Raw genomic sequence first — 25506 nt, forward strand, 5'->3', positions numbered from 1 at the left:
ATTTTCACAAGAGACAAACTTATGTTTGAAACTTAAAGTAACTGCTAATATTTAAAAGACTTTGATAAATTAATTGAAGGGGTAGAGAACAGAGCAGGTAGACAAAATGGACTAGATTGTTTTGTTTAATGCTGCACTCCAGTGACACACACATGATGGGATCTTTTTGCTAAGCAATTTAAATTCTAAATTGAGATGAGCTCTTGTGCTGCTGGGAGGAGGTGGTGGAATGGGAATTTATGTTTTGGGAAATGGGTTACCACCCTTGTTCCCATGGATTTTTATTCCACCAAAAATTGTTACTAATAAAACTAACAAGCAATAACGCTGAAGTTTAAAAGATGTTCCCCTCTTTACAGGCGTTGGATCATATAATGCACTGAGCTAAACGTGTCCCAAAATGCTGCTTGAGCCTGGTGTCATTACCAGCAACAGAAAATTAACCATGAAGTTTTTTCCCAAGGGGTTCCTATTTAACAAAGCTTACAATTGGCTACGGTGAGCTGGTGAATAATTGTGATGACTGATCCAGCACTTACAGACACACAATACCAGGGGAGACAACCAAAGTCCAAATAGGATCTTTGTCGACATAGTTCTCCCCTGCTGTACAGTAGCACTACTACATTACTGTGTGAACTGCCTGTAAATGCCAGTTCCTTCTGTATTTTTGATGTCTTGTTTTGTTTGTGTTTTGCTGCAGACTGCTCAGTGTTCTCTGCTGTAACCTGGACTCCTTTCTGCTGCTGGAGAGCCAGTACAACATCTGCTCCATGCTGCTGAAGAGTCAGAGGGAGAACGTCACGGAGCTGGACACAGATGATGGGTATGAACCAACAAACGCATGGTTCAAAATATATGGTTGGAAAGTTTTATTTTTTGTCAATTATATAAACAATTCTGTCATAATGATATAATTATTTGTATCATGAGTGATTATTCACAGAAGTTATGGATGTAAGTCAGAAAGTAAGTGAGTAATGAGTGCCTTATTGGTTTTGATCTTGTCATTAGAATAGAAAGAAATGGAATAAAACCAGCATTATAATTTGATTTAATGTAATATAACTAGAAATAAAGACTCTCTTCTCACTTAAAGAAATAGTTCCAACATTTTGGGAGATAATTTGCTTTCCTTTCGAGAGTGAGATGAAAGGATGGATATTAATCTCGTGTCTGTTCATTAACAATGAAGCCTGAGCCGGTTAGCTTAGCCTAGCATAAAGTCTAAAAGCAAAGTGAAATGGCTAGCCTGGTTAAAGGAGGTTAAAATGACTCCAACCAACACATCTAAAGCTCACCGATTTGCATATTTGCAGTAGGGATTCTCACTGTGACGACAAGACCTTGTCATGTTGTTCACCTGCACCCCTTAGAGGTGTTGGTAGGTATATGTTTGAAGTTTGGACAGAGCCAGGCTAGCTGTACTCTCCTTCCTCTTAATACTAAGCTAGGCTAACTGTATCCTTATTTCAGCTGTTCTAAACACACCGGCATTAGCTGGATATTGATCTTCTCATCCAACTAGAACAAGAAAATGAACGAGTATTTCCTAAAACTATTCCTTTAATATGCTTCCTGTACTTGGAAGTTGCCCATATAGCTTTCTAAGAAAGTTAACTTTTCTCCAGAGAACGGAAGGAATTTATTTCAAACATTTAGACGTTTCAATAGTTTCCACATTGAGTACACTCAACTTGCACACATTCATTCTCTCTCTCGTTCAGTAAAGGCTTTTTGCTCCTCTGTGCATCATCCTGACGTGATGGAGCACTTTCAAATTTAATCATTGCTCAGGATGAGAAATTGTTTGTTTGTTTGTTTGCCTTCTCACAAATAAAATGAAATAAATCGGAAAGACAGTGAAAATGCCTTTTCTGAAAGTGGGTGTTCAAGAGACCCTCTCGCTTGGTAATGTCTGGCAGAACTGTGGCTATTGGTTATGAATGAAAATGGCCCTGAAATGCCAACTCACATTGCATGTCTGAGTCCTGGCTCAATTTTTGGAGAATGATGACTTGTTAATTTATTCTACCATCTCCCTTCTGTGCCCTCTCTTCTCCTCATGCTCCCATTATCATCACAGACATCATCTTCTCTTCCTCCTCTTCACTCCCGTGACTTTACTTTTTGATTTATTTATGCTACTTTTTGTTGAAACTCATTTCCCCTAATGCTTCTTTTCTGCCTTGACCTTTTAGCTATCAGTAACACACACCATCACCAAAACTACTAAAAAATCTTCACATTTATTTGACCCCAGTAGTTTGAGCTTTGAGTGATATGACTTATTTTATTTTTTCACAAAGAAATGTATGCAAATTACATTTTGTAGCAAACAGGCCATTGGAAAGAGAACTGTGCAAGAAAATAGTCTCCTTTATTATTAAATTCCAGTCCAAATTGCTTCAGCTGTAAGAACTATTCACCAAGGCTGACACCCTTCGACCCTAAAGTGCCTTTGTAATTGGGCTATTCTATGATCTTATCTAAAATTCAAAGCATTGAAACCCTCCCTCTTTCTTTTCTTACTTGTCTTGCAGTAATGATACAGTCATCCAGAGGCTTCAAACTCTGAACAAAGTCTTTTAGAAGACTTTTCAAAGAAAGTTATATTTAGTGAGCTGGATGGTTATATCAATTAGCATGACCTTGTGTACCAAAAGTATTTTAATATACATGTAGAATAAGACGGACATGTATTATATTCCACAACAGGCCCAATGTCCTTTTTCTTTAAATTATTAAAGTATTTCTCATTCTGTCATCTTGCAGACATGCCACAGCACACAAATCTCAGTGCATGAACATTTAATACGTTAGGGCCTGAGGCCATTGTAAGTTTTCTTGTTTACTTCTGTTCTTTTGTACCACCTCTTACACTTCAATTTTTGTCTAATCCCCTTTTTTTAAACCTTCTCAGGGAGTTAATCATAGACAGCTTATCAGTGGAGAGGACTCATGTGCTGGTTCGCGTTGGTGTGGTCGGAGGACCGTCTGAGAGAAAGCTTCCTCCTCGAGCCCTTCAAGAGGTCAGCTATGCTCTACTATTGTAACCTGCTTTTTAATTTGTACATCTATGGTTCCTCTCTCCCTCTAAGGTGGATTGACTTTTTTTGGCCAGTCAAATCTGCTTTTATTTATTGGGATTGAAGTTAAAAAAACAACAACTAAAGAATGTGATCTCGCCGTAGTATCTTTACGCAAAATGTTCGTGCCTGGTTAACACTGTGAAACTGAGGCGGTTAGGTTTGGCAACAAAACCACTGGGTTAGGGTTAGAGAAAACATTTTTTTTGGTTTGGCTTAAAGTAAGTACGCTTGTAACGTCACCTATAGAACATAACATCATGTTATAGTGATATAGCTTCACCTGACATCATGTGGTCAGTAAAAATCACTCAACTGGTTCCACACGGTACACAAACACTGGCCTCCTGAATAAAAGTTTTTTTTACCCATCCACCAACCCTCCCTCCCAAAGCAGACTTTCTGACTTTTTATACTACGTCCGGCGCTCTGATCATCTGATAATGGCCCAGATGGGTTTACATTGAAGTTATTTGTGCTTCGGTATCAAGATGCCGAGGGCCACTGCCGAAGTGTTGGAATTTGACGCCCTCGTAGTTAGACCAGGCTGAAAGAAATTATATACAATCATCACAAAAGTAGCATTTCTGTGAGGCTGTGATCAACTATAATTTTGTACTAATTTTGGACTATAATCCAAAGAATCTTAATGGTAAAATTTGCCACATTTTATGTGGATGCCCAATCAGTGTTGACGGTAAGTGTGGTCAATTGAAGCAATACATTCCTCAGTGAGTGCTGTATTGACCGAGAAAGCGGCGTTTTCCTGCTTGCGGAGCTGTGCTGACGGTGCCTACATGTAGCAGGATTTGTGTGTGAGCTTCTGACACACAGTGTCCCTGCCGGTCACATCCTCCTGCACAGCTTGCAGCCTAGGCCTCTCAACACTGCATTACTTCAGCCGTATACTCTGGCTCTCATAAATGAGACAGAATATTCATGTCAGCTAAAGCCCGTCTTTTCGTAACTCATATTTTGGGATGTCATTTTTGCTGTTGGAAATCAAGCTAGTTTTCAATACAGGGGAAGAGAACTAGGAAGTTCTGTTTTTGAGCGTCCTCTAGAGCGAACCCCTGGCTACCCAGATAAAGAAAAGGGGAAATAGCCCGTCGTTCTTCCTTGCCTACAAGTATGGCACTGTTGCAACTTATGGCACCAGATGCAGGAAGATCTGTGAACTCAACTTTCTTGGTCAATAGAGCACGCACTCAGGAATGTTTTGCTTCAATCGACTACATTTACCATCACCACTGATTGGACAGCCACATATAAATGGTAGCAAATTTTCATTAGGTAAAATGATTTTTTCCTACGTATTGTTCGGGAAGACGCATTAACACTTCACTACTGATGGTATCTTTGGACAGCTCCACTGATCGATACAAGTCTGCAGCCGGCACATTTATTTACTCTACATGTTTTGGGATACATATAAAATATTTAGTTGTTGGTTATGCTGAACACTAACAGAAAACTAATTTATAAAGAGGTCAAGGAAAGGATATGACAGATTTCAAAAGAGGAGAGGTGTAAATTAGTTTAGGGAGTGTTTCCTTTGTATTTTACAAGTCTGTTTTAGTCATTTCTCCTGTCACCTGTAGGGACTACAGGGACCAGAAAGCTGTTAAATTAGTTCTGATTTTGTGTGAAGTTTACAAAAAAGGAAAATTAATCCACTCTTGGTGAGAAATGAGAAGTACCATTGTGTTAAAAACAATGGCTATGCCAGCATTTCAAAGTGTCTGTCAGAATATTTACTGCCTACAAGGAGACCTAATGGATGCTATGATGTCTATGAAACATGTTCAATAAATAATTCAACATTTTTTTTTTTAAATAGTTAAACTGTTAGATTTCTTGTACCGCTGCATGGGAGTAGAATATGCAGAGATGGCTCCACAGACATGGTCATGTTTTAATGCCTTCGTGTCGGCCGTGTCCGTCCGTCCACATGTCCCATTTTTGTGAATGCAATATCTCAGGAACACCTGGAGGGAATTTCTTCAAATTTGGAACAAACGTCCAACCTGGACTCAAGGATGAACTATTAGAATTTGGTGGACAAAGTCAGTCAAACAGTTGGATATACACAAAGGGCGCATTCACCAGAGACATTATGACCAAAAATGTCATACAGTGCAGGCTTGTAGCTGCCACTCGGTTTACTTCCTACAGTTATTCTACATGTTGTTTCACAAGGCTAATCCTGATAGCTTTCAGTCTAAGTATCTAATTTTGATTTTTGTTGTATACACAGAGTTCCAAAGCTGTATAAGGATTGTTTGCAATCATCAGCAACTTACCAACATACAGGGCTCTGTGCATATTCTTCTAATGTCGTTGGAGCAGCACATCACCTGAGAGGCAGACTCAAATACCAGCAGGGATTATTATGAGCGGAGGGCACAGACAATTGGATAAACAGACCTGCTTTCTAAACCCCATAAACATTTACAGCACACTATTTTGGCAAGTCACATGTTGAGCTATGACTCAGTAGTTATAGTACCTTCAACAAAGAGATGACAAACGTAATGAATGCTTGACTAAATGGCCGTGGGCTACAAAGAAAGGAGGGAAGGGAGAATGAAAAATAAAGATAGAAAGGAGGAAACAAATAACGGCATACAAATACAAACACATTTGATAACAGCTGCCAGCTCTGCACTAAACGACTACTCCTTAATTAATTGATCTACAAGTAACTGTTTAACTGTCCTTCCCTGTTTGAAATGTTTTTAAATTACAAACCAATACTAATAATCCAACATAATGACACATAGCCCAGCAAACTCATAAACAGCCAAAGCATTCATCTACTCGGAGTGGTGCAAAAACAAATCAAAGACAACAATGCAAATTTGAGTAATCTTGTTGGATATTTGTAATAATTGCATTGGGGTGTAATGAGGTGTCCAAAATGGTCAATCAGATGTATTTATCTGCTTATTTCAGGGAGAAGATCCTTACCCCTGGCCCATGTTTTCAAGCTATCCTCCACCTGACTGCTACACTTTGGACCAACCAAAGATCCACCATGACTCACAGGGTAAGAGGAACATTGATGTAGTTGCCATGGTCAAGGTGCATTATTGTGATTTCTACATCTATAGGTTTTTTTTTTTTTCTCCCATACAGACTCTGAGATCGGTACATTTCTGCTATTATCTAAAGACTTAAAGAATGAGGAGAGCTGGATGGAGATCTGCCGGAGACATTACTGCAAAGCCATGACCTCCAAACCCAACATCTTAACTGGAAAGGGTGAGCCACCGGTTCACTGGTAGCTGCAGATTTGTCTTGTAGTCTGGACTTTCTACCTTCTAGTAGCACAATGAGAACATAGCGTTTATCTTGATAATATATCTCGGCCAATATTGTCATTTTAAAGAAACTTGCTGATGACTAAGGCATGAGAGTATAACTGGCAATACTAACATTTTTACAAAGTAAAAGATTTAAAAGAAAAAAAGTTCATGAATAAAGATTTAAAATGAAATGAAATTAATGTTTCTAGTCACAAAAAAGAGAACAAGTAGTCATCAAAGGTGCATTCTCTGTTTCTTGATTGTCTATATTTGAGTCTTTGGTTTCAAATCAGGGTAAACTTGTGCACTTTATCAGTTAACAGCTAGCAAGCTAATAACTATCCATAAACTAACACAGACCCAGTGGATGCAATGCATTTATGGACTTCATGCAAGACAACTTTTATCATCTTCATGAAGTCAGAGTCACGCCACTCCTTCACTAATACATAATAATGTTTGAACCGGCTCGGGAACAGATAAGCACAGCTCACCTTTGTAAATCACTGGAACTGCTTTTAAGCTAAAGGGAGAATCACAGGTAATTTCAGGGTAATTCTAGTACAATTTAAGCTGCCATTACTACAGTGGCAGACCCTATATTGTGAGTCTTTTTTTTTTTTACGGACTGCTTACTGACATAGTTTTACTTGGGTGTAGTAAAGCTTATGCATGCGTCTTGGCTATTATGTGTCTTTAACCACCTCCCGTGATGGTTTGGTTCACCCAAGATGCATGAAGTAACCAAATAAAAAGGGGGTTCTTTGTTTTTGTCACAACTCACAGTAATCAACATGAGGCTCGGAAGACCTACAATGTTTTGTAGGAAGTCATAGACTTTCAAGTCACTTAAAATCAGCTGTGAGGATTCGGTGTAAATTACATGTTGTACAATGACAGCAAACGGCACCAGTAAAGTGTTCTATACTGAGCCAGAGGAATAACAACATATGGCTCACACTGTGTGTCCAATGTCATCCTTAGAATGGTGCTGGTCAGTGAGAAGTCAAATCTGTCAGTTGTGTCCAGGCAATGTTTTACCATAGGCCAGATATATAAGTGATATGTGTAGCCATTGAAACAATGACGTTTTCCACACGCAAATTCGTATTTCGTATATTCGCATTTCATATATTCATATAGTGTGCACCTCCATGTGTTCATAATGTACATACAAATGAGCCAGCTAAGTGGGGAAAGACTGTCACCTCCACTTTTTAAAACATTTGTTTCCAAATAGCTCCCTATAAAGTTTCATATGCAAATATTTTCATGGGTAAAGAAATAACGATGAGACAAACAAAAGAATAACTCCATATGATACATTGAAACTGCACTGCAGCGTGGATTCTCTGAATGCAACTACATTATCTGCTGCGCAGATAATGTAGTTGCATTCAGTGCGCCACACACACCACCTCACCAAGATAACGCAGATCTGATGTCCATAAACCTTTTAAGAACTTCTCATCACTGGCATTGACAGTCACTATGAAATGACACTGAAGCTGACTTTCCTTACGTAGGAGTGATTGGCTGTGATTCAAGGAGGAATGAAATACATTCAAATTGAAGGAGGGCTGACAATCTTGTCATTAATGCATGCACTGTACAGTGATTGCTTCCTTTCATCAGCACACTGTTGAACTCAGCCTGTGAAAGCATCCGCTCTCGGCTCTGCGGCGCTCATTTCAGGGCTTTTCACTGGAAGACCATGATCAAGATTTATTATCTTTTAAGCTTCCCTCTGCTGCAGGAGTGCTATTTTATTTGGCACATCATTAACCATGCAAAACCTATCATTCAACTTTTTAAGAAGCATTCAATGAAAGAAATTGTCGCCTTTAAATCTATTAAAATAAAAATTAACCAACTTCTGATGCAATTTAAGGAACATTACTTATATCTAAGTCTGTATATAAAGACACTGTGATTATCACTTGTGTCTTGAAAGTTTTCTACACAGCTCTAAGACGAAAATGATTAATTATACTATCTCTTCATCTGAACACTCATGATTAGAACTGTTTGCATGTTCAATACCTCACTATCTTGTCAGCGTATTGATTGCTCAATTGGTCTCCCTCAACAGCATGTAAATGAGATGCCTTCACTTGTGCTCATAGTCGCTGGGTTGCATTGTGATGATTATGTTTTCTTATCTGGCTCCACTACTGTATACAAAAAAAAAAAAAAAATACAGCTTTTTTACAGAAGCTTTCATCGTTGCATGTATAAGCAGTTGCACGAACATAACTTGTTTTTATGTTGACATATAAGTAATGGAGGCGAATGACAGAATCTGAGCAAAAACAGAGCAGGGTCAATTTAAAACTTTTTATTTCAACATAAAGCCCTTCTATGATCACATATGAAAAATTGTTGACTGTCATTGTAGGATGAATGCTTTTTTAACACATTAGTGTTTCATGAAATAGCTTCCCTTCCCTTGGTGCCACTTGAGAAGAGTCCTTTTCAAGTACAGAACCCGATAAGATTCAGCTTTGATAAATGTTAAAGGCTAACTGGAGGCGAGCCAAAGGCAAATGCTGAGTAGGAGGTGGCTATCAATGAGCAGCCGTTACACATCAGGTAAAAAGTACATCAATATGCATTCAAATAGATTAAATTAGTTCAATGCAGTACTTCAAATGGACCTGAAGTGGTGCTGTTACTTTAAATATTAGCATTTTAGTTCTTGGAACAGGCAAATTTAGGAGTTCATGAATATTCATATCAAGTATGGTAGACTGAATATTAACACCTATATATTTAGAATATAACTGAAAACTGCAGCCTCCAAAATAACCTTAAAGTAAAACAGTTTCAACAAAATCAGGTAGGTTGGGTTTATTGCAGGGCTTTAGATCACATGACCTTTACCTACAGTAGATACTGAGTGTATATAAAAGATAGCACCAGTAGGCTTTGCTAATGTTCACATACAACATATTTCTACTTTTTACATTACATTAGTGTGACAAGTGATTCTTGGAGATTTTAAAGGAGGTAATAAGTTCCTGTGGAAAAGAATATGTATTTTTTTTTTAAGAGCTACTGTGAAGAAAAACATCATACATTTTAAATGCCACTCAATTCACACGTGTATTAATATAATGGTAAAGAAGTGCACCTGCAAGTATGTGGCACTTGTGTTAAGTGAAAATGTTAATGGCCTCTTCTAGATCTCCTGTGGCTTGGATTGTACTTCATTTGTAAGCCACTGAGGAGAATATCATTTCCCAAATGATTAAATATGAATGTAAAATTGTACAGTATATATGACAATGTTTGGTGTTTCAGTAGGATATGGGAAAGTTTTATCAGCAGGACAATGAATGACAGCTTCAGCAAAGGACAGGGAAATTAATGCCAGTATTAAGTTAAGTTAGTGATGCAGCTGTGAAAAAATACTCTTTCAAGCTGTGTGTGTGTGTGTGTGTGTGTGTGTGTGTGTGTGTGTGTGTGTGTGTGTGTGTGTGTGTGTGTGTGTGTGTGTGTGTGTGTGTGTGTGTGTGTGTGTGTGTGTGTGTGTGTGTGTGTGTGTCTTTGTAGATTTGTGTTTTATGATCTGTATTACTTTTACAGGAGGCCTCCTCACCTAGGGTTTCCCTCTAATTCCCACAATTAGATCTTCAGTGACTGTGGGTGTGTTTGCACAGCTGTGCGATATGACACTAAAGGCAATGTAGTCATTGGATACGAGCGGATGCGCATTTACATAGTGTAGTGATGGTATTATTGTACACGTGTTTCTGCAGCTGAACCATGATCTTCTGTGTTAGACATCTATCTGTTTAGACTTAATCCTGCTTTATTTCTGAACTATATATATATAACTATGGGACTTTTTTGGCCTTTCTTTTATGCCAATGACTCAGTGATTGCTACATTAAACATGCATACTGTGGTTCACAGGAAATGTGTTTTTCCAGACCACTTAGACTGTAACAAGGTTGCTTACTGTAGTGGTTTATATAACTGTATATTATCCACATTCTATAAATAGTTGGAAGTAAATGATCGGATGTATTTTAATTTGTAAATTGGATTTTCTGTGAACTCAAGATTTATTGAGGCTGTACTAGCATACATTTTGTTGATGTGTCTGGTTATTTTTTTCTCCCCAGTGCTGGCTGACCTTCTGGAGAAGGTTGCGACCCATCTATCCATCTCTTCCACAGAGTGCTTCTTCGCTCCAGCTCAGTACAAAGGTCAGTCTGAGAAGAGCAATACATTGACAATTTAGTCAAAGTAAAATAAATGAAGGGTACTCTGTGGAGCAGTGAAGTAAGAACATGGGACATAAATCAGTTTACTTACTTTCTGGGATATGAAAACTTTCTACGATGCCCACGTCTATAATGCGTTATAAACACATCTGCTTCAGTCTGCTTATAGCACATAATCATAGTTATAAGCACTCATAAATAACCATAATACTTTATAACAACAATCAAGACATTTTATATTCACTTATAGAGTCAAATATCATAGTCCTTAATATCTGTGTCTCAGGATGAAGACCATTTGATGTTGTAATGTTGTACAGAGTCTAAAGTCCTTTTGTTTTTGTTTTTATATATATATATATATATATATATATATATATACACATATACACACACACACACACACACACACACACACACACACACACACACACACACAGTTGTGGTCAAAAGTTTACATACACTTGTAAAGAACATAATGTCATGGCTCTCTTGAGTTTCCCAGTTATTTCTACAACTCTGATTTTTCGCTGATAGAGTGATTGGAACAGATACTTCTTTGTCACAAAAAACATTCATGAAGTTTGGTTCTTTCATGACTTTATTATGGGTTAACAGAAAAAGTGATCAAATCTGCTGGGTCAAAAATATACATACAGCAGTGCTAATATTTGGTTACATGTCCCTTGGCCATTTTCACTTCAATTAGGCGCTTTTGGTAGCCATCCACAAGCTTCTGGCAAGCTTCTCGTTGAATCTTTGACCACTCCTCTTGACAGAATTGGTGCAGTTCAGTTAAATTTGATGGCTTTCTGACATGGACTTGTTTCTTCAGCATTGTCCACATGTTCTCAATGGGATTTAAGTCAGGACTTTGGGAGGGCCATTCTAAAACCCTAATTCTAGCCTGATTTAGCCATTCCATTACCACTTTTGATGTGTGTTTGGGGTCATTGTCCTGTTGGAACACCCAACTGCGCCCAAGACCCAACCTTCGGGCTGATGATTTTAGGTTATCTTGAAGAACTTGAAAGGTAATCCTCCTTCTTCATTATCCCATTTACTCTCTGTAAAGCACCAGTTCCATTGGCAGCAAAACAGCCCCACAGCATAATACTACCACCACCGTGCTTGACGGTAGGCATGGTGTTCTTGGGGTTAAAGGCCTCACCTTTTCTCCTCCAAACATATTGCTGGGCATTGTGGCCAAACAGCTCGATTTTTGTTTCGTCTGACCACAGAACTTTCCTCCAGAAGGTCTTATCTTTGTCCACGTGATCAGCAGCAAACTTCAGTCGAGCCTTAAGGTGCCGCTTTTGGAGCAAGGGCTTCCTTCTTGCATGGCAGCCTCTCAGTCCATGGAGATGCAAAACACGCTTGACTGTGGACACTGACACCTGTGTTCCAGCAGCTTCTAATTCTTGGCAGATCTGCTTTTTGGTGGTTCTCGGTTGACTCTTCACCCTCCTGACCAATTTTCTCTCAGCAGCAGGTGATAGCTTGCGTTTTCTTCCTGATCGTGGCAGTGACAAAACAGTGCCATGCACTTTATACTTACAAACAATTGTTTGCACTGTTGCTCTTGGGACCTGCAGCTGCTTTGAAATGGCTCCAAGTGACTTTCCTGACTTGTTCAAGTCAATGATTCGCTTTTTCAGATCCATGCTGAACTCCTTTGACTTTCCCATTGTAGCGTTTGTGGGCGTTTGTATCCAATGAGCCCTATTTAAATGGCCTCAGAGAAGTCACCAGCTGTAGTCACTCATAATCACTCACAAGAAGTTAAGAGGCCATGCTATGAAGCTCATTTCATTGACACAACTTTCTAAGTCACCAAAATTGCTAATTCATGTTGCTGTATGTATATTTTTGACCCAGCAGATTTTGTCACTTTTTCTGTTAACCCATAATAAAGTCATGAAAGAACCAAACTTCATGAATGTTTTTTGTGACAAAGAAGTATCTGTTCCAATCACTCTATCAGAGAAAAATCAGAGTTGTAGAAATAACTGGAAACTCAAGAGAGCCATGACATTATGTTCTTTACAAGTGTATGTAAACTTTTGACCACAACTGTATATATATATTTCACCTTCAACTCCCACCTTCAGAGTATGTTTTCCTACATCCAAACTGTGACACCTGAATCGGCAGACGGGTGTCTGGAGATCTGATCAGGACTGTAGCTTCAGGGAAATTGACATGAGTCCATAGGAATGGGATGCAGGGCTTCAGCCAGTTTTCAGCAGGGGGAAGAGAACTGAGTGATTATCAAGCTGTCGAAAGAACACTTTGAGGAACTGCTGAATGTGACTGACATGCTCGACTGACACAAAGTTGGTGTGTTTGACCTTTCTGGTGAAAGTCACTTTAGGCAAAAAGCTCAACAGTGCCAGTGCACCAGGAGACAGTTTCACAATCAGTTTATGAGATCAAACTTAGTTTGAGCCTAGTTCTAATGCAAGTGTTTACTGAGTGAGGTTTTATGCATGACTGAATTATAATGGGTTGCACCACACACACAAGTTCTTCCCTGGAAATGAGTTGTTACTAAATATTTACACCTAGTAACGTTCAGGTGTAACTGTTGTGTAGCTAACTAATCGAAACATTAACCGTAGCTTGCTAATGTGTGACCTGTTTAGAGTGAGATATGGAATAGGGCCAAAATATCTGATCTGATAAATTCTGTAATGTAATTCTGGAAGATTTTACGTTACATTTGACTTATCTTGAGACGTTGAAGGCTCTGAATATTGTTGAGGTGTCTTCGTTGACACACCTCTTCAATGTTGTGTGGAAGTCAGGGACAGTCCCTGTGGGCTGGCATACGGGTAAAAAAGTGGAGAAATTCTTCCTAATTTGTAGAGCAGAGTTTTACCGCAGGTCATAATGTGTTATGTTTCCCATATCAAACGCGTATATGATTTCAGTAGGTTGGCTTGTTTTGTAGCCGTTGGGCTAAACAACTTGATCAGACTGATGGCAGCTAGAAAGAAAAGCTGTTAATTAGTGAATACCCAGAAAATCTTGCATACTGAAGTACTAATTGCATATCTCAGTCTTATTTTACATATTTTTTACAAGATACAGTTATAAACAGACGACTGTAACATCATGCCCTTCACCCACAAAAGTTTTTGTTGTTGTTAACTATAACAGCAAGTAGTGAGCTGCTTGTATTACTTCTAAAATGCAGCAACAAATGCCTTCCCCATTACCCTTAGCAAGTGTTCCCTAAATAAATGGAATTAGTCCTTTATGTTTAAACAAGTTTAGCGTGATACCTGCTATATTAGCGTAAATAATCACAGATTTAAAACACACAGTACTGTATGTTTAAAACATACAGTACTGTGTGTTTTAAATCAATTCATCACTGGAAATAATGAACATTACTTTGGAATTAAATCAACAGTGCTTCATACCTCTGCTCAAATAATGTCTTGATGTCTGTGCAATCATCTGGCACTGGTTAGTAATATTACCATTATTATGATAATGCGACTGCTTTAAGCGCTGGAGGGGATGAACCCAAGTGCAGAGATCAGAAAGAGAGTCAAGTACAATTTTAAAGCTTTTATTGTAGAGCAAAAAAGACAAAGAGGTTTACAGCAACACAAACTACACCAAAGAGCAGAAGGGGAGAAAAAATGTAACACTATGATGACTGGAGATAAAATAAGCAAATCATGTGCTCAGCTGCTTCTCCCTGACTCAGCCCCTCAGAAATGGAAAGAGGCATTTATATATAATCCCCATAATCAATCGGTAAGAATCAGTGACAAAGGCCAACACCCACTGGAAACGTGTTTGACTTTTTGCTGAATATCTGGACAGAGCTCTCACATAGCCTGCGTATAAGAAGTGGACATAGTCATCATAATGTCACCCATTGGTTTGTAGATGGCCGTTTTTAAACCCCATGTTTTTTTCGCAACGAGTGAACGGAAGTTACCATATTTGGAATGTGGAGGAGAGACGTCGAGATGCCGTATATACTGTGATCTGTCAATCACAGTAAGCCTAAAAATTAGAGATTGAGACCACAAACTCATGTTTACTGAGGGACTAAATCAAGTGAGAAGCCTGAGCTCTCACTTTGGTTATACAAGGACCAAATGGTTTGTAGCTACGACCCAGGTACCCCATTTTCCTGCAGTACTCCCCACCGGACTCCACGGGGGACACGGTAATAAGCATTAACCAAGTCCACAAAGCATCACTCCCATTGCCCCTTCAACAGCCCTGCCAGGGTACAGAGCTGGTCCACAGCTAGGACGGAATCCACATTGCTCCTCCTTAATCTGAGACAACCGGTCAGAGCCGCCTTTTTAGCACCCTAGAGGGTAGGCTGAGCGGTGTGATAGCCCGACATTTGGAAAAATGGGAGTGAACAACTGAAATAAAATGAACAGTATATTAGCTATACAAATGCACCCTCAATTCTGTAGAAAATGTTATAGTTTTTATTTAGTGGCTGATGAGAGGATAAGATGGAAGCCTGACTGGGATTGATGATAAAAGCTCAGCTGTCCTCATTGGCAATTAGACAAGTTATTGCATCAGTCATTACCATTTTGTCCAACTCGGTACACCTTAAAAGATGTGACCAGTTTCCTTTCTAGCTTTTTTAACTCAGAAAATGGCCTGACTGCCATATAGTTGTACAATTGTGTTAAAAGCACGGTAGCTTCCCTGAGCTGATCATCAATCTTGTAGTGACCGATTGATCTTGGTACTTTTCTCTGGTACTGCTGCTATGTTTTTCCACAACCCATAATAGTCTTCAGTGTTTTAAGAACATTTTAATGTCAATTTATATCCCAGTTGGGAGGCTTTTCTCTTCAATTCAGTTTTAAATCAGATGTTACTGATCGAAGATAAACAACTGTGGCTAAGTGGAGAGCAGGGCCGCCCTTCAATAAGAGGATCAGCGGTTCGATCCCCAGCTCGTCGCATGTCGATGTGTCCTCTAGCAAGACACTTAATCCCAGAATTGCTCCCGTAGCTGTGACTACGTGAGACGCTTTGGATAAGAGCGTCGGCTAAATGAGTGTAATGTAATGTAAAGACAAGGTTAATAAAACTGATTAAACCAAATAAACAGAAGAATAAATAGTTGCAAGGCAGTGAAAGATGCAAATACAAACTAAAACATTTTAAACCTGAATTTAACAGAGCTTAGTTGTGACGAAGTTTGTTTCAAATATGAAGTACACCATAAAACAATACAACTTTGTCAACAGTCACAGAATCGTCTACAGTATTCCTTAAATGTATCTGGTTGTATTTGGACAATGTTGCAAATCAGTGAACAGGACTGAATCATGGCAATATTGGGATTTCAAATTCATATTTTGCCCTCGTCAGATATCTAATTTATTGAGTCAGACATTCCTGGCTATTTATTTCATCCAGGTTCTCAAACAGGTTCTCAGTTAATTTTCTAGAACTTATGCCATCTCCTGACAGATATCCGTAACATGGATGCACAATGCAATAGAATTGTTGCTATCGTTGCCTGTAGTTTAATATGCTGTGTACACCCTATTATGTAGAACGACAGGAAACATACTTCAAGCCTACAGTTCACCTGTTTGAAATGTAAATGGAGCTTTAAAAAAAACATTTTCCCTGGTTATGATATATTATTATTAGCTATAATGCAGGTTTTTTAAATAGTGTGCAGAATTTGGTCTTCCTCATTATGTGTGTGTGTGTGTGTGCGCATGTGCGCGTGTGTGTGTGTGTGTATTCAGACAAATGCCCCTGAGCTACTGAAGGAGAGCAGATAATGCACGAGAGTAATATAATTAGTTAGCCAATCCTTTGTGGCAAGAAGACTAATAAAAGGCAGCGTTGGTCTATGTTTCTGAAATAGTCTAAATCTAACTATCTAAATACAAAGCAAGGATCATTGTCTGTCCGTCTGTGTGTTCTTTGTACATTCTGAGAACCGCTCATCTGATCTACACACAAACCCAGGATTGCTGTGTCGAATTTGGTGCAATTTGGACACTCGACACGTCCAATATCAATTACATTTGAATAAACAAGTATACAGCGCTGTGTGTAGCAGCAGGAGCAGGGCTGCAGGGCTCTGCACTCCAGCATGTCGTCCGCAGCGGGCAAACAGCGACTCATTGGATGCTGGATAAGTTTATAGCCGCCCTTTACTTCTCTTGGAGTCAACGAGCATGAGCGGATAGCCTACAGGAACAGCACAACTCTGCCATTGCAACTCAAATTTTGAATGTTTTTGCCATAATAATTTATGATACTACATTCCTGTCTGCAAAATAACTCAACAGCCATGGCCAGTTTCAAGCCACACCCCCTCGGCTTTAATTAAATTTGCATACTGCTGCATATTAAATACTCAATCAGTATACTGCCAACTAAATAAATGATTAAGTAGGATTTTACAAGCAGACTATTCACACTGGAGTATGCAGGACTAACAAACTAAATTAATAATCTAACTTTTAAACGAACAATAGCAGTTTAGTTTCAGGGATTTGCCGACTCCAGCATTTCGTCATCAGTGGACCTTTACAGGCTCATTGACTGCAGTTTACTTTTGCTTCCGGATGCTTGAAATACCATCGTTGCAACCAAACTCTTCTTTACTTCCCTTGAGTCAACAAGCGATGAGTGGTTGTTGAAAACGCTGCAAGCAGCACTTCCAAGGGCCAAGCAATCGGCCTGCTCTGAGCAGTCATGTGTTGCAAACAGGCGCGCCCCGACATCGCTGCAAACGGTAACACTGGGAGCCAAGCAGACGGCCCACTCCAAACGGGCACAGACGCTGAACGGCCAAACACCGAACGGGCAATACACTAGTAATGAATCTTTTCCATTTTTAATTATTGTGTTTTTTTTCCAATAAAGAGGTAGCATTTTTCCATTGAAGAATTTAACATCTCCCCACAGTGTATTGGATGTCTTTTATCAGTATCAGCACAGATGAATGTCTCCTCTGAGGCCACACTGATGAAGAATCTTAGAAGTGTTTGTTTTGATGAATTATTTATCTAAGTTCACTCACACACTTCAAAGTTGTTATTTCCACATTATGACATTCTTATATTTAAATACTTAATTTTTAGAAATCAGTCAAACTCAATTTGCATAATTGTATTAACATTGAACACTTACAGGGCCTAGTCCTTCTACAGTTTACACTTTACGGTAGATTGATAGGAATTTGTCTGACAAGTCTTATAAAAATGTGTATCCTTATACTTTGTATCATAGACAAAACCTTGAGAAATCAGGTTGATACATGTCAACAAAATTGAAGAAAAATAGTTATATCTTCAACCTGGGATTGATTTGTAGATGCAGGCAGCTAGTTTGGTGTAAGCAACAATGATTACAAAGCTTTTCAGGAATACATACATACATACATCTCTCTTCACTTAAAAATCCACACACTTGTGTAAGCTGCATGGATGATGATTAGCTTCCAAACTAGTTATGTCACAAAATCATGCTTGTACCTTCATGTGTTAAAAGTTAACGTCTGTATTTTTCCACCTCAACCCTATTTTCCTATGTTTTTGTGTCAAAGTGACTAATGGGTAATTTAAAAAAAAATTGGTCCATTATTAAGAAAGAGCACTGCAGCGGGCGGCAGCTAAAATGGCTGCAATGTAATCATATTGGGCAATTCCTCACCCTCAATGTACATCCACTAAAAGAGTTTGTTTTTGCCACTGACGGGCTCAGATTATTATGGAATTTAATGGGTTAATATAATGGGTTATAATGGGTTATGGGTTAAATTATGGAAAGGACCCTACAGAGAAATAAAATAAAACATTTTTTTCTGTTTGTTGTTGTGTCTAAGTCTCGCTCAAGGAGAAGGTTTGTTCTAAAATATCATGAGAGGGTTAGGCTTTATCCACATTGTTGAAGTCAGCTAGATATTCAGCCGTTTCATTAAAAATGAAACTACAGGACTCTAACGCAACAAACTCTTCCTGGCACTCCTCTCACCAACTCTCACTCACATTTCTGCTGTTGTCTTCTGGCAACAGGTCACATGACACAAAACCAAACAGACCAGATCAAATGAAAGTTAAAGAAAAAAGTTCCATTTCTCTGCTGGGTCCTACCCATAATGTCTTGAGACACTTTTAATACCAATCTGAGCCTGTTTGTAGCAAAAACAAGCACATTTAGAGGAGGTACATTGACGGTGAGCAATTGCCCGAAGAATTACATTGCAGCTTGTTTAACGACTGCCAGCTGCAGTGCTCCCGCTCAATACTGGACCAATTTAAAAAACTGTTACTCACTTACACACAAAAACCTGGGAAAATAGGGTCCAGGTTGAAAATTACAAAAGTTAACCTTTAAACACAGATTTAAGGAGAGCACCGAATAACTTTGCCCCTTCAGCAGATGAAGTGTATCAAACTCATGCACAGCGAAGTGACAAAAAGCAAATCATACTTTGATTGGAGGGGACTTTAATAGACTTGTATGTAATGTACTGCAATGTATCATTTAACAGAAATGCGTCACTAGTGTTTGGAAAGACAGAACAAAATAACAGTAAGTAAACAATACATGATTTTAGACACGAGCAAACAACACTCTCAAGTCTTTTAAGTCTCATCTGAGCAGTTGGTTTTGGTCAGACATGTTTCAACTGGGCAGAAAATCTTTTAGTCAGTACAGTTGCATAGAAGCTGTATAAAATCTGACACCCTGAAATCCGTTTGGCACCCTCTGCTCCAGCATCAGACCAACAATCAGTTATGAAATTGTCATATTAGCCTACGTCTCTGCATCTCTTCCTTGCTTTAAAATGAAGGTTATTTGATGTACTTTCTACTTCATACACACACACGCTGCTATCCCATTTTCCCCTCTAATATTCCTCCCACCTGATAGCCTCTTAGGAGACCAGACAGCTGTCATGGCTCTCGGTGAATTCTGCAATCTGCCAGTTGTGTGTGTGTGTGTGTGTGTGTGTGTGTGTGTGTGTGTGTGTGTGTGTGTGTGTGTGTGTGTGTGTGTGTGTGTGTGTGTGTGTGTGTGTGTGTGTGTGTGTGTGTGTGTGTGTGTGTGTGTGTGTGTGTGTGTGTGTGGCGGGGTAACGGGTGGTAGTGGGCTCCTCTTAGTGTTTGATCGACATGGACTACAGTCTCAGCCACTCTGCCCTACTTGGGTGCTCCCATTGTATGGAGAGAGCTGGCTCATTTGGCAAGTATTAACCTTTGTCAGTTCACTGTTCTGAGTTGTATCTCCTCACCCTCCATGGCCGGACTCCTGAAGGCAGCTGTCAAGCAATCTCATTATTTTAGCTGCCTGTTGAAATTGGATGGCAGGAAACAAAGAGAGAGCACCTTTTCATGTGACTGTTACATGTTAATAGCTCAGGCGGAGATCTACACTTTCTCAAATGAATCCTCATTTACATAGATTTCTTACCACATTCTGCTTTTGGTTAAATCACCTTCTTTTCTCTATTTCAGCCAACCACAGAGTAAAAATACCTGAAAACCACAAGTCCATTCAATTAAACTTTATTGCCAGTATGTTTGCATACGAGGAATTGTAATGTTGTCATTCCAAGATAGGGCGACTTGTAAAAAAAAAAAAAAGGACAAATACTGGAGAAAAAGAAGGCCGTTATTCCACACCCACATCTGTCAAAAAAGTGATCACTATCCTATGAGACATTTGTGTGAAATTGTCGTAATTAGCATATGAATTATTGAGTTATGGCCCAAACTGTAATTTGTGAGGTCACAGTGATCTTTGACCATCAACTCTAATCAGTTCATCCTTCTTGAGATATTGTGTTCACTGAGAGGCATTAGAAACACAACACGGCCATTTTCAAAAGGGGATTCATTTTGTCCGTGATGTGATTTTATTGAAAGTACTGGAACATTTTGTTGCATTGGTTCAATGTAATTGGACCAATGTAACCAATTGGTTACAATGTAATTGGTTGAATATGTTTTACGTTGTATTTTAGAGATTTGAGATTAGGCCGGTCATGGATATACTTAGTGGTCTGCAGAGCCTCCTTAAAGACAGAGTTGAAAAGGTTGTACAGATACCTGTACTCCACTCGTGTATTTCCATTTTATAAAACTTTATACTTTTTATATTTTTCTGAGGGAAATATTGTTTGAGAGCTGTAGTTACTCTACATTTCAGACTTGGATATTACTTAAGAAATGCATGATAAGCTTAGAAAATACAGTACAATGCATTGTTGAAGATTTAACCAGTGGTTCCAAACCGTTTCCGCTTGTGACTTCTTAAAAAAATAGGTTATAGTCCCAAGCTTCACTTTTTAGCTGTTCTGGAGATTTCAAACATATCACACATCAGAAGATGATGTTTGCTTTGTTGTCATGGACCTGCAGATACTGATCACCTTTAGGACTTCTCCTCCTTGTTGGCTTGAAAGTTAAGCTTGACACCTCATTCTTAATTCCACATTTATTTTTAAGACAGCACACATTTGCCTCCTTGTACATGTGTGTTCATCCTACATTGTTACGACTAATGTCAAAGATACAATTCAGGTGCCATCTGTCAACCTTTGGTCTTTGTAACAAAAGTTTAAATGGTTTTGATTATAGTTATCACAAACTCTAAAGTAGACTCTGGTGGCACAGTGCTGGAAGGAAGGGAGCAGAGAGGAACTGGAGGGAGGGAATAAATACAACAAGAGAGCATTCATCTCCATTAGACAGTAATTGCCATCAGCAAGAGTTTTTTTGAGATGTTAATATGTGATGAGAGAGAGAATACAGCATTAGTTGTTCTAGCACTGCTTCATGCTGCTGTCACAAGCTATTTTCTATCAATTAATACAAGATTTTGATAGCCTGTTATTCATCCACATTGCTCAGCTCCAATTTTTCAACGGCAACAATGCTGAACTATCACTTCGATATGTCGATTACAGCGACCATATTATCATTTCCCTTTCATATTTCTGCACTATTAGTCTGTAAATTGGATTTGAAGTTTTCCCTGCCACTAATGCTGTCTGGATAATACTTCTTCTATTAATTATCAAAATCTTCTCATCATCTTTCCACAAACTGTCTGAAGCAGGGGATCCATTAGCACAAATGTAATAATATTCCTTTTCCCCAAAGCCAGGAAGCAGTGGAAACATCTTTCAAAACAAAATATCAGTCCTCCCGCAGTTATTGCTTTATTCATCGCTCTCTCCTCACAATTACTACTGTAACTCCAAAAACTAATATATTTTTATGATTCTGCACACTTAATGGGGCTAACTAAGAGCCCATGAGAGCAGCTGGTAAGACTGATAGCTCAACGATCTGTACAAAGCTGTGGCATGTGGATCTAAACCTGCCCTGCTGCAGTATTTTCAGCTGCTGTAGTATCTCGCTCCACAGATGAAGATAAAGTCCTGAGATAAGGGCTTTCTCACAGGGGCCAACATTGCATGCTGTAGTTTCTTCCAAAAGTCCAACCCACTCCTAAAATCATGAGTAATGACTCCACTGCTCTAAACCATCAAAATGCTGTTGTGAAATTACCCGTGGCAGAGTGATAGTGGAATTACCCAAGTCACCTTGATGCCATGCTGCCTCACAAGCATCACAATTAAATGGCAAACAACCGCTGTAAAACTGCCAACTATGAAATTACCCAGACACAACATCACATCCGTAGTGCTTTGTAAGTAGCAAGTCATGATACGTTCTCATGTTTTTCAATTCTCTGCAGTCGTAATGCACCCCGTTAGTGATGTCTAGGGAGTGTTCCTCCAAAAAACTTCAGCCATATCCCCTTCTCTGCCTATTGCCTTGCCTGGTAACAACCACATCTCCTTTTTAATTGCCGTGTTTTACAGCAGAGGAGAAGAGTGTAAAGAGTGCTGTATTATCATCTGTGGAGCAGCTGGGAATCGACACCTGTGTCAGGTATGTACAGCTAACTGTTTTTTCTATAGCTCATAAACCTGCGTTTAATTAGACCGTATTCTGACAGCAGCTACCTGGGAAGGAAGGAGAATCCTGCTGTGTACAAACACTCCCTGAACTGCAAGCTTCATATCAGTAACTGCAGATTAAGAAAATACCCGTAAACACTTTAATTCTGCTCAAGAAGGTACATTTACCCCAGTTTGATACTGGGGGAAAAAAGTAAAAAAAAACATTTCACTCTACTTTATGCGACTGTGTTACAACCAACTATCTGCTGCAAGTCATTTTAAAACCTTTCCCTAATTTCAGAGCCCCAGCAATGCTCCAACATTAACCAATATTCAAACTACCTCTAAAACTTCCACTACAGTTCACTTCAATCATGAACTTACAGCAAGCAATTTCACTCTGACATCAGAGCTCACTTGAGAGCCTATTCCCCAACAGAGCATATAACATTCAGTCTACCGCCTTATTTTTACATTTCTATATCCAACCCTGTCTTAACTAAACTGCATTCTCAGTTTTATGGGGAATATATTTGATCCTGGATTACGGTCACAGTTTTAAATATGTGGTTAATATTGTAAATTTAAATAAAATAAAAATGGAACAAAACTACTTAAACTAAAACATCATGGTTTGGCTTAAAATAAGTATGTTTGTCACATTAATTAAATTATGTACGTATATTAAGACAACGTTGACTCTTGGTTTCACGCGGGACATAAACAGCGGTCTTCCCGGGGTGAAAGTCCTGTGTTGAGTTGTTGACCCACCTGTTCATCATGACCTTCTTTCTACGCAGACTATGTGATTAGAATTTTTTAATACTTCAAAACAATTATAATCCAGGAGAAAATATGTTTCCCTCAAAACATAATTGACAATGCAGTTTTGTTGTATGGGAACGTAAGTGTGTTGATGTGTTTTGTGCATTCACGTCGTTTATGCATCTGGCCCCAGGTTTTGGTTTCAATCCCTCAGTCACAGAGGAAAGGGGTTCGTTCTCTTTGGAGCTGAAAATGTGCAGATATACCTTCTGTTGTCTTTTATCTACAGGTACGGCAGCTACCTCAAGCTACTGACAGAAGATGCTGTGAATGACCTGACTCTGCTAATGCAGCATATCAAGATCTTCTTGTCCACACAGAGAGTCAAAACTGCTTCAGAGCTAAGTATCCTTTACAGACTCCACATCTGGACTCATGAAGAGTAGGTAGACTGTGACTGTAAGGTATCCCCCCCACCCCTCTGTTATTTTGCACATTTTCTTGGGCTACACTGTTCAAATACATTAATATGCAATTTGCATCCAAAAATGTTGTTGATTCAGTTCATAAATTAAAAATGTTTGGAAAGTGACTTCAACAAATAATATCTAAAGATGAAACATCCCAAATAAATGAACACATTTACAGTGGTAAAGATGTTCAAATAGTCAAGAGAGCAGTACGGTAAAGTGGAAGTGACGTGTTATACAACTACAGTAGATGCATGAGAATACACATTATCACATGCACGACTTATCTATAAAAATATGTGTGTGGGGGAAAAAAAGCACGTGTGCACGCAGTGACAGGTTAGATTAATGACTTCACCAGTCTCACTGTGAGAGGGACAACGAGGAACTGATAGTGTCCGTCTCTGCCTGATTAACACAATACAGATTATATTAGTCAGTTCAGCCTCCTTTTGTCCTAAATAGCAACTGATAGGCCTTCTCTCTCCTTTAGAAAGTTTCCTTTTGTACGTGGAAAATTGAACATGAAAACACTGAGTAGAGTCTTCACAAATCTAAAACAGATTGACAGAGGTGTGCATCTTTGGCTCCTTTTTTCTAAAATCAACAATTAGCTCCTCGGTTTTACTGGTGTTGAGCGATAGGTTGTTCTCTGTGCACCACTCTGCAAGACTGTTGATATCCTGTGTGTATGCAGTCTCATCTGCAAACTTCACAACAGAGTTCTGTCCATGACGGGAGTAGCAGTCGGGGGTGTACGGTGTGATTAGGAAGGGGCTGAGCGCACAGCCCTGGGGGGCTCTGGTGTTAAACACTAGAGCGGAGAATGTGTGGCTGCCAATCTGTTTGTGAGGAAGTCTAATAACCAGATGCAGAGTTAGGTACTTAAGCCCAAAGTTTTAACAATCAGTTTCATGGGGGAGATTGAGTTGAATGCTAAGCTGAAATCAACAAAGAACATTCAGATGTAGGTGTTTCAAGATGTGTGTGGGCTGAGTGGAGAGCAGTGGAGACGGCATCCTCTGTGGATCTGTTTGCTCTGCATGCAAACTGGTGAGGGTCCAGGCTGTGGCTGGGGGTTGTTGTTGTTGTTGATGTGCTGGAGAACCAGTTCCTCAAAGCACTTCGTCAGAATGTGGGTGAGTGCTACAGGGCTGTAGTCGTTTGGACTAGACACTGCAGACTTTTTAGTTACGGGGACGATGGTGTCTTGAAGCAGGTAGGAACTCTCTTCTGTGACAGTGATATGTTGAAAACGTCAGTGAGGACATAATTTAGCTCAGAGGTCTTCAACAGGGGGTCCGCGACCCCTAGGGGGTCCGCGGATTACTGCAGGGGGTCTGGGAAATTTTTGGTTGATTAGACCATTTATTTTTTTTCCCAAACATGAATCTGTCCATTATTTTAATAGTTCAGTATTGTATGCAAGATAACAGGTATGTTTATGCATGGCAGTGGCACTAATAGACCATCACTCGTTTCCACATTTATGTTTAAAATAAAAATGTCGATTTGAATAGCTTGTATGCATGATTATCATGCAAGGTATGGTTCTAAATGGCAGTGGCATGGCCACCCCACTCACTGTACCTTGCACATGTTTAAAATAAAAACATGAATATATGAACATGTGTATTATTTGAATAGCTTAGTATTGAATGCACAATAACGAGGTATGTTTTTATATGGCAC

At 39.2% G+C, this 25506-nt stretch overlaps 1 protein-coding gene across 3 annotated transcripts in view; it reads left to right on the top strand.

Annotated features, from left to right (window-relative positions):
• The window catches only part of tbc1d32 (TBC1 domain family, member 32), a 72370-nt gene that overhangs the window by 30751 nt on the left and 16113 nt on the right, over positions 1-25506 (top strand). For 2 of the 3 annotated variants that reach the window (XM_068708504.1, XM_068708503.1), the window contains exons 24-30: positions 704-826; positions 2924-3032; positions 6045-6138; positions 6228-6353; positions 10528-10611; positions 22499-22568; positions 23634-23749. In XM_068708504.1, coding sequence (XP_068564605.1) covers positions 704-826; positions 2924-3032; positions 6045-6138; positions 6228-6353; positions 10528-10611; positions 22499-22568; positions 23634-23749 — 722 coding nt within the window. The remainder of the gene's footprint in view (positions 1-703; positions 827-2923; positions 3033-6044; positions 6139-6227; positions 6354-10527; positions 10612-22498; positions 22569-23633; positions 23750-25506) is intronic. The other variant, XM_068708505.1, reaches the window with a different exon arrangement.

Source organism: Cebidichthys violaceus, unplaced genomic scaffold (assembly GCF_023349555.1).
Source record: "Cebidichthys violaceus isolate CVI_PGR_0920_01 unplaced genomic scaffold, fCebVio1.0.p SCAF_14, whole genome shotgun sequence".
Classification (NCBI taxonomy): Eukaryota; Metazoa; Chordata; class Actinopteri; order Perciformes; family Stichaeidae; genus Cebidichthys; species Cebidichthys violaceus.